Below are 10000 nucleotides of genomic sequence, written 5' to 3' on the forward strand. Positions count from 1 at the left end.
AAGACTGGACCAGGTTGGGAAAACTTGGCTAAGACTGGACCAGGTTGGGAAGACTTGGCTAAGACTGGACCAGGTTGGGAAGACTTGGCCAGGACTGGACCAGGTTGGGAAGACTTGGCTAAGACTGGACCAGGTTGGGAAGACTTGGCCAGGACTGGACCAGGTTGGGAAGACTTGGCTAAGACTGGACCAGGTTGGGAAGACTTGGCCAGGACTGGACCAGGTTGGGAAGACTTGGCCAGGACTGGACCAGGTTGGGAAGACTTGGCCAGGACTGGACCAGGTTGGGAAGACTTGGCTAAGACTGGACCAGGTTGGGAAAACTTGGCTAAGACTGGACCAGGTTGGGAAGACTTGGCTAAGACTGGACCAGGTTGGGAAGACTTGGCTAAGACTGGACCAGGTTGGGAAGACTTGGCCAGGACTGGACCAGGTTGGGAAGACTTGGCCAGGACTGGACCAGGTTGGGAAGACTTGGCCAGGACTGGACCCGGTTGGGAAGACTTGGCTAAGACTGGACCAGGTTGGGAAAACTTGGCTAAGACTGGACCAGGTTGGGAAGACTTGGCCAGGACTGGACCAGGTTGGGAAGACTTGGCCAGGACTGGACCAGGTTGGGAAGACTTGGCCAGGACTGGACCAGGTTGGGAAGACTTGGCTAAGACTGGACCAGGTTGGGAAAACTTGGCTAAGACTGGACCAGGTTGGGAAGACTTGGCTAAGACTGGACCAGGTTGGGAAGACTTGGCTAAGACTGGACCAGGTTGGGAAGACTTGGCCAGGACTGGACCAGGTTGGGAAGACTTGGCCAGGACTGGACCAGGTTGGGAAGACTTGGCCAGGACTGGACCCGGTTGGGAAGACTTGGCTAAGACTGGACCAGGTTGGGAAAACTTGGCTAAGACTGGACCAGGTTGGGAAGACTTGGCTAAGACTGGACCAGGTTGGGAAGACTTGGCCAGGACTGGAACAGGTTGGGAAGACTTGGCTAAGACTGGACCAGGTTGGGAAGACTTGGCCAGGACTGGACCAGGTTGGGAAGACTTGGCTAAGACTGGACCAGGTTGGGAAGACTTGGCCAGGACTGGACCAGGTTGGGAAGACTTGGCCAGGACTGGACCAGGTTGGGAAGACTTGGCCAGGACTGGACCAGGTTGGGAAGACTTGGCTAAGACTGGACCAGGTTGGGAAAACTTGGCTAAGACTGGACCAGGTTGGGAAGACTTGGCTAAGACTGGACCGGGTTGGGAAGACTTGGCTAAGACTGGACCGGGTTGGGAAGAATTGGCTAAGACTGGACCGGGTTGGGAAGACTTGGCTAAGGCTGGACCGGGTTGGGAAGACTTGGCTAAGACTGGACCGGGTTGGGAAGACTTGGCTAAGACTGGACCAGGTTGGGAAGACTTGGCTAAGACTGGACCAGGTTGGGAAGACTTGGCCAGGACTGGACCAGGTTGGGAAGACTTGGCTAAGACTGGACCGGGTTGGGAAGACTTGGCCAGGACTGGACCAGGTTGGGAAGACTTGGCCAGGACTGGACCAGGTTGGGAAGACTTGGCCAGGACTGGACCAGGTTGGGAAGACTTGGCTAAGACTGGACCAGGTTGGGAAGACTTGGCTAAGACTGGACCAGGTTGGGAAGACTTGGCTAGGACTGGACCAGGTTGGGAAGACTTGGCTAAGACTGGACCAGGTTGGGAAGACTTGGCTAAGACTGGACCAGGTTGGGAAGACTTGACTAAGACTGGACCAGGTTGGGAAGACTTGGCTAAGGCTGGACCGGGTGAGGCCAAAGTGAACTTGGCCAACCAGTAGAGTAAGACCAAACCAGACTAAAGTACCATTTGGCACCACAGAAGAGACAGTTCTTCTCTGACGCATAAACCAACCTCTCAACCTCAAGTTCAACGCCCAGAACACCAGGATGAGCCCAAATGGCCCTGTTTTTAGAACAGGGCCCTCTGGTCAGAATGTAGCGCAGTATATAGGGAGTATGATGCCATTTGGGACACAGCCCAGCTGTCCATCCCTGACAGATACTGAAGTTAGGCTCTCTGAATCAAACGGCAGAGCAGAGATGGCTGTGCTTCTATCATTCATCTACTCTGTGGTTTAGGTGGAAGGAGGCTAAGACACCATCATTCATCTGCTCTGTGGTTTAGGTGGAAGGAGGCTAAGACACCATCATTCATCTGCTCTGTGGTTTAGGTGGAAGGAGGCTAAGACACCATCATTCATCTACTCTGTGGTTTAGGTGGAAGGAGGCTAAGACACCATCATTCATCTGCTCTGTGGTTTAGGTGGAAGGAGGCTAAGACACCATCATTCATCTGCTCTGTGGTTTAGGTGGAAGGAGGCTAAGACACCATCATTCATCTGCTCTGTGGTTTAGGTGGAAGGAGGCTAAGACACCATCATTCATCTGCTCTGTGGTTTAGGTGGAAGGAGGCTAAGACACCATCATTCATCTACTCTGTGGTTTAGGTGGAAGGAGGCTAAGACACCATCATTCATCTGCTCTGTGGTTTAGGTGGAAGGAGGCTAAGACACCATCATTCATCTGCTCTGTGGTTTAGGTGGAAGGAGGCTAAGACACCATCATTCATCTGCTCTGTGGTTTAGGTGGAAGGAGGCTAAGACACCATCATTCATCTGCTCTGTGGTTTAGGTGGAAGGAAGCACCGGTCACCGGTTTAAAAATAAATAATAGTGTCTGCCATCTGCTCTTCCAAATGACTGGCTGACAAAATGGGAGGCCAGCACAGGGCCCACTAACTGACTACTGAGGTGAAATGTTTGTCTAAAAACCTCTAGAGTTGTGTGTGTGTGTATAAACACCTTTAAGCTCTGTGTCAACATTGACCTAACATTCTCTTTGAAACAGATTTAGAAACTGTTGAGAGATTTGGAGAGACGAAAGGCTGGCATCAAATCACTGTTATTTCCTCTGAGAGGAACAGCAAACGTGGCGATGTTTTCATCTCATGAAGAAAAAGAACAACAACAAAAAGCTTTTTTTCTCTCTCTCTGGCGGTGAAACATTCACAACCTTTCTCCTGCCTCACACCTCCTCAACTGGGGCAGAAAAACCTCTGTTAAAAAGCTGAAAATCTTCCCCAAAAAGGGGATTCCTAGACGAGGAAAATGTGGAGGTCTCGGTGGGTTTAGTGACATAGAGTTGGAGAGAGGGCACCTCTTTGCGTCTTTGCCATAATGGTGTGTCAAGTGCTCCCCTTATTCAACTCTATGGTTTGTGATCTCAATCAGGAAGTGACTGTAAAGAGGAACAGATTTTTTTAAATGTAGCAGTGTGTGTGTGTGTGTGCCCTCCACCTCTCCATCTCTCTATCTCTCTGCCTCTCCATGTCTCTATGCATGTGAGTGTGAAAGGATATGTTTGTGTGTGTGTGTGTTTATTCAGCAGCCTAACCTGGACATTAGCTGTAATTATCTGGGATGTAAAGATAGTTTAGGGTAGAGGAGACATCCTCCACACAGGCCGTAAATAAAGCCTGTGGCTGGACGGACAGACAGAGGTGGTCTGTGTGTCTGTAGGCTTTAAAGGTCTGTGCCTTCATAAAGGTTATTTACAGCTGGGGACAGACAGATGGACAGATGGACGAGATTCACACCCGGGTAATGGATTCTACAGGTCTAAGTGTTCTAGAATATGACTGTAGAAGTGGTTAATGGATTCTACAGGTCTAAGTGTTCTAGAATATGACTGTAGAAGTGGGTAATGGATTCTACAGGTCTAAGTGTTCTAGAATATGACTGTAGAAGTGGGTAATGGATTCTACAGGTCTAAGTGTTCTAGAATATGACTGTAGAAGTGGGTAATGGATTCTACAGGTCTAAGTGTTCTAGAATATGACTGTAGAAGTGGGTAATGGGTTCTACAGGTCTAAGTGTTCTAGAATATGACTGTAGAAGTGACATGTGGGAGACTTGGGGAAATAATGGAACTACTGTAGCCTACAAAAACACAAACAAAGATAATTGTATCAATAAACGTTTCTCACTGAAAGACACAAACCTTTCCCAACCAAACCATGTAGCCACTGAAACACAGTTACTGAAACCAGAGGTAGAGAGAGAACAGAGAGAGAGAAACAGATAGAGAATGAGAGATAGATGAGGTGAGAGATAGATGGGGTGAGAGATAGACAGAGAGAGAGATAGACGGGTGAGAGATAGATAGAGAATGAGAGATAGACGGGGTGAGAGATAGATGGAGAACGAGAGAGAAACAGATAGAGAATGAGAGATAGACGGGGTGAGAGATAGACGGGGTGAGAGATAGATGGGGTGAGAGATAGACGGGGTGAGAGATAGATGGGGTGAGAGATAGACAGAGTAGGGAACAGAAACAGATAGAGAACGAGAGATAGATGGGGTGAGAGATAGACGGGGTGAGAGATAGATGGGGTAAGAGATAGACGGGGTGAGAGATAGATGGGGTGAGAGATAGACGGGGTGAGAGATAGATGGGGTGAGAGATAGACGGGTGAGAGATAGATGGGGTGAGAGAGACAGAGTAGGGAACAGAAACAGATAGAGAACGAGAGATAGATGGGGTGAGAGATAGACGGGGTGAGAGATAGATGGGGTGAGAGATAGACGGGGTGAGAGATAGACGGGGTGAGAGATAGATGGGGTGAGAGACGGGGTGAGAGATAGAGGGGTGAGAGATAGATGGGGTGAGAGATAGACAGAGAAAGAGAGAAAACTAGAGAGTTTTTGTAAAACTTATAGGAAGTGCTGTCGTATGCTATTCCCACCGGTTGTGTATAATTACATGAGATTAGAGGAGACGTTCCTGGTCTCCATCCAAACACACATGATGCTCCTCCTACAGCCAGCCTCTGACATTAATAACATACTCTTTAAGGTTACGTCCCAAATCACAGTCTATTCCCTGTCTAGGGCACTATGTTTGACCAGGGCTTTGATAAAAAGTAGTGCACTAAAAAGGCAATAGCTAGTCATTTGGGACACACACCTGCTCTTTAAGACTATTTAAAAGTGCACAGCCTACTATGATGAGGCAAAGTCCAGACATGCAGGCATGGTTAGTCCAATGCTGGTGAGTAACTGCTGGTACAGATGGTGGTAGTAACTGTTGGTATAGATGGTGGTAGTAATGCTAGCTCTGCACCCCCCCCCCCCCCCACACACACACACACACACAAGCGCACACATTTATGTGAAAAATGGGGATGTCAAAATGGGGACACACCTTTCCAGACACAAACACACCCTCTCTCCCTTACCTATAGACGGTGTGGTCGTATGCCTCGGCGGAGGGGTATCCCAGCATGCCACACACCACACGGCTGCCGCTGAGGTCCCAGCCCTGGTCGCACACATGACGCCACCTCCCAGCATGCTTCACTTCCAAAACGCCCTCTGACAGCAAGCCGGTGCGGACGCCTGTCAGAACAGGCCGGAGACGTACCTCCTCCAGCCTCACCCTACTGGCCGTCTGGGGGAGGGGAGAGGAGGGGGAGGGGGGATAGGAGATGGAGATGGGGAGGAATGGGGGAGGGGAGGGGAGGGGAGGGGGAGGGGGGATAGGAGATGGGGATGGGGAGGAATGGGGGAGGGGAGGGGAGGAGGGGGGAGGGGGGAGGGGGGATAGGAGAGAAGGGATGGGGAGGAATGGGGGAGAGGACAGAACAGAATCCAACTTTAATTGCCATCGCAGTCTCTACACAACAAGGACATGAAGGAACAAACACACTGAAAACAGTGTGTGTGTGTGTGTGTGTGTGTGTGTGTGTGTGTGTGTGTGTGTGTGTGTGTGTGTGTGTGTGTGTGTATATCAAAAGTTTTGGGTAGAACCTTAGAAATGTCCTTGTTTTTTAAATAAAACATTTATGCCCATTAAAATAACATCAAATTGATCAGAAATACAGTGTAGACATTGTTAATGTTGTAAATTACTATTGTAGCTGAAAACGGCTACAATAGCTTCATTAAATAGTACCCGCAAAACACCAGTCTCAACGTCAACAGTGAAGAGGCGACGCCGGGATGCTGTCCTTCTAGGCAGAGTTCCTCTGTCCAGTCTCAACGTCAACAGTGAAGAGACGACTCCGGGATGCTGGCCTTCTAGGCAGAGTTGCAAAAAAAAAGCCATCAGACTGGCCAATAAAAAGAAAAGATTAAGATGGGCAAAATAACACAGACACTGGACAGAGGAACTCTGCCTAGAAGGCCAGCATCCCGGAGTCGCCTCTTCACTGTTGACGTTGAGACTGGACAGAGGAACTCTGCCTAGAAGGCCAGCATCCCGGAGTCGCCTCTTCACTGTTGACGTTGAGACTGGATAGAGGAACTCTGCCTAGAAGGCCAGCATCCCGGAGTCGCCTCTTCACTGTTGACGTTGAGACTGGTGTTTTGTGTGTACTATTTAATGAAGCTGCCAGTTGAGGACTTGTGAGGCGATTCTAATGTACTTGTCCTCTTGCTCAGTTGTGCACCGGGGCCTCCCACTCCTTTTTCTATTCTGGTTAGAGCCAGTTTGCGCTGTTCTGTGAAGGGAGTAGTACACAGCGTTGTACGAGATCTTCAGTTTCTTGTCAATTTCTCGCATGGAACATTTCTTAGAACAAGAATAGACTGACGAGTTTCAGAAGAAAGGCCTTTGTTTCTGGCCATTTTGAGCCTGTAATCAAACCCACAAATGCTGATGCTCCAGACATTCAGCTAGTGTAAAGAAGGCCAGTTTTATTGCTTCTTTAATCAGGACAACGGTTTTCAGCTGTGCTAATGTAACAGTATAGCTTCCGTCCCTCTCCTCGCCCCTACCTGGGCTCAAAACAGGGACCCTCTGCACACATTAACAACGGCCTCCCAAAAAGCACCGTTACCCATCGCGCCACAAAAGCCGTGGCCCCTTGCAGAGCAAGCGGAACAACTACTTCAAGGTCTCAGAGCGAGTGATGTCACCGATTGAAACGCTATTAGCGTGCACCCCGCTAACTAGCTAGCCATTTCACATCGGTTACACTAACATAATTGCAAAAGGGTTTTCTAATGATCAATTAGCCTTTTAAAATGATAAACTTGGATTAGCTAACACAACGTGCCATTGGAACACAGGAGTGATGGTTGCTGATAATGGGCCTCTGTACGCCTCTGTAGATATTCCATAAAAAATCAGCCGTTTCCAGCTACAATAGTCATTTACAACATTAACAATGTCTACACTGTATTTCTGATCAATTTTATGTTATTTTAATTGACAAAAAATGTGCTTTTCTTTCAAAAACAAGGACATTTCTAAGTGACCCCAAACTTTTGAAGAGTAGTGTATATATGTGTGTATGCAGTATGTGTGTATAATGTGTGTACATGTATGTGTATATGTGTGTGTGTGTATCTATATATGTGTATAATGTGTGTATATGTCTGTGTATATGTGTGTGTGTGTATCTATATATGTGTATAATGTGTGTATAACCTGTGTGTGTGTGTATTACGTTCCAAAACAGTGGTAAGGTCATGAACTTAGCCTCAGTATATAAGATGTTACGAGGTCTAACAGATGGGTAGGTGATAGATGTTACGAGGTCTAACAGATGGGTAGGTGATAGATGGGCTGGTCTTTCCTCTGTGGAGGCTCTGCGAACAGCCCTGTGTTTAGGGAGTTGGGTCTGTTTACCTACTAGAGGTTGAGGCCTGAATGTGAGGGATACTGCCCATTATGAATTGGATCCGGAAAAGGCCTGGTTTTAGGGCCGTCTGTAATTACGGCGTGCCTATCGGGCTGTGGGCTCCTGGCTCCACCAATCAGCTTCCTGTACCCCGGGAGTTGCCATGGGGCTACTTGAGGCGACCGTGGATAGGTACAGTACAGTAGTGTTGGGGTGTTGAGTGTGTGGGGGCAGGTGTGTGTGTGGGGGGGAGGGTTGAGTGTATGTTTGTGAATGTGAGAGAGAGAAAGGGGAAGGAAGAGAGAGGCAGAGCAAGACAGAGAGAATGAGAGAAAGGGGAAGCCAGAGAGAGGCAGAGCAAGACAGAGAGAATGAGAGAAAGGGGAAGCCAGAGAGAGGCAGAGCAAGACAGAGAGAATGAGAGAAAGTGTTTTTCGTCACCTGTCCGTCTGTGATGTCAACGTTGGGGATTTCTGCCTCTGGTTCAACATGGTTCCCACTGGGCTGCCTGGGGATCTCTGCCTCCCATCTGGTCGCCTGTGGTCCGGTCCGCCCCACATCCTGGGCCTGCCTGTAGGCTGCACCATTCCCCAGCCGGGGGGGGATCTGATGCCCCTGAGGCACGGCCGGGTTCTCCTGTCTCGTCCTGGCCTCCCCTCCCGCCTGACTCTGGCCGTTCCGGGTACGCAAGTGGATATCATGACCCCGACGCTGTTGCCGTGAACTTTGACCCTGACCTCTGGGGGTGTTGCGGTGGAGGGCAATCTCATGACCCCTTCTCCCGGGGGATGTGATGTGAGCAGGGGGAGGAGGGGCCACCCTGTCTTGGACTGTGGATAGACGTGGCGGTGTGGAGAGGTTGGGGATCCTCTGTGGTCGGGCCGAGGCCACTGGGACGGCCAGGGATGTGGGGGAGCCCTCTACCTGGTTAGGGGAGTAGTGGACCCTCCTCTGGGTGCTACAGACGATCCCCAGGTCCTCAGAGTGGGTGCAGTCATTTATCCCCCAGCCGTTGGAGTGACAGTCAGACAGGGAGAGCTCCGTCCCCATGCAGTGCACGTTATCCAACCAGATCAGACCTAATGGGAGAAGAAGGGGCACACTTCCTCGTTAGCAGCCAATCAAGAGCGATCAATAAGATACAACTGATTCTCCCAGTTGACCAGCTCACATAAGTAAAGGTTGAACCGATGTCACGAAACACAATCTCCAGACAGGCAGAAGACGGGCAACAGTGGCGCTCTCTTGTGAAAGCCTTAAGTTCCAGCAACAAAGAGGATTATTAAGGAAGTAAGGTGTTACCGTACCTTGTCCTTCCCCAAACTTAGAGCTGTGAGCCCAGGTGAGACTGCGTGAGAAGCCCAGCTCTCGACACACCACGTTGGCCAGGTTAATATCCACCTCGTCATCACACACCGTCCCCCACGCCCCGTTATAGAACACCTCTACTCGACCCTCGTTGGGGCCCCGCCTCTCACCTGCCAGGCGCACCCTCGGCCCTGATCCCTGGGCGAGGGAGGGGGAGAGGAGGGGGAGGAGGAGGGAACTCACACACAGGAGGAGGCCCAACATCCTTACTCAGTCTGGAACTGAGAGATCACGAGAGACAGAGAGAGACAAAGAGGGAGATAGAGAGAGACAGACAGAGAGGGAGACAGACAGGGAGAGAGAGAGAGAGAGAGAGAGAGAGAGAGAGAGAGAGAGAGAGAGAGAGAGAGAGAGAGAGAGAGAGAGAGAGAGAGAGAGAGAGAGAGAGAGAGAGAGAGCGACAGAGAGAGACAAAGAGGGAGATTGAGAGAGATAGACAGAGAGAGCGACAGAGAGAGTGATAGAGACAGAGAGAGACAAAGAGGGAGATAGAGAGAGATAGACAGAGAGAGCGACAGAGAGAGTGATAGAGACAAAGAGGGAGATAGAGAGAGACAGACAGAGAGGGAGCAGAGACAGAGAGGGAGAGGGAGAGGGAGAGAGAGAGAGAGCATATCACTTAAAATCACGCACAAAAAATACATTGTTTCTCAGACACTTGTGAAAATCACATAAAACCAATAAACACTATTGTAAACTACCAACATGAAAAGCCTTTTGAAATGCTAGTTTTTTAGTGCACCAACCCCCAGTAGAACCCTCAGATCAGATGGAAACATTCCACTGTGGAAACATGCCATTAGTCAGGCACCTCCGTGTATCCAACGGCTTTACAGCCAGAGAACAGACCCCGAAGCACAGCGGAAATAACACTGATAAGAAAAGCACAGAGGCACTCAGTGTCTCTGCCTGCGTTCCAAATGGCATCCTATTCCCTACATAGTGCACTACTTTAGACCAGAGCCCTATGG

At 49.7% G+C, this 10000-nt stretch overlaps 1 protein-coding gene across 1 annotated transcript in view; it reads right to left on the minus strand.

The window, feature by feature from the left end:
• LOC139423663 (lysyl oxidase homolog 4-like) overlaps nt 1-10000 on the minus strand; it is a 38668-nt gene that overhangs the window by 26984 nt on the left and 1684 nt on the right. The window contains exons 2-4 of the mRNA XM_071175271.1: nt 8969-9250; nt 8103-8740; nt 5274-5485 (exon numbers count right to left, since the gene is read on the minus strand). Coding sequence (XP_071031372.1) covers nt 5274-5485; nt 8103-8740; nt 8969-9233 — 1115 coding nt within the window. The 5' untranslated portion in view covers nt 9234-9250. The remainder of the gene's footprint in view (nt 1-5273; nt 5486-8102; nt 8741-8968; nt 9251-10000) is intronic.

The sequence above is a fragment of the Oncorhynchus clarkii genome, chromosome 13 (assembly GCF_045791955.1).
Source record: "Oncorhynchus clarkii lewisi isolate Uvic-CL-2024 chromosome 13, UVic_Ocla_1.0, whole genome shotgun sequence".
In the NCBI taxonomy this organism is placed as follows: Eukaryota; Metazoa; Chordata; class Actinopteri; order Salmoniformes; family Salmonidae; genus Oncorhynchus; species Oncorhynchus clarkii.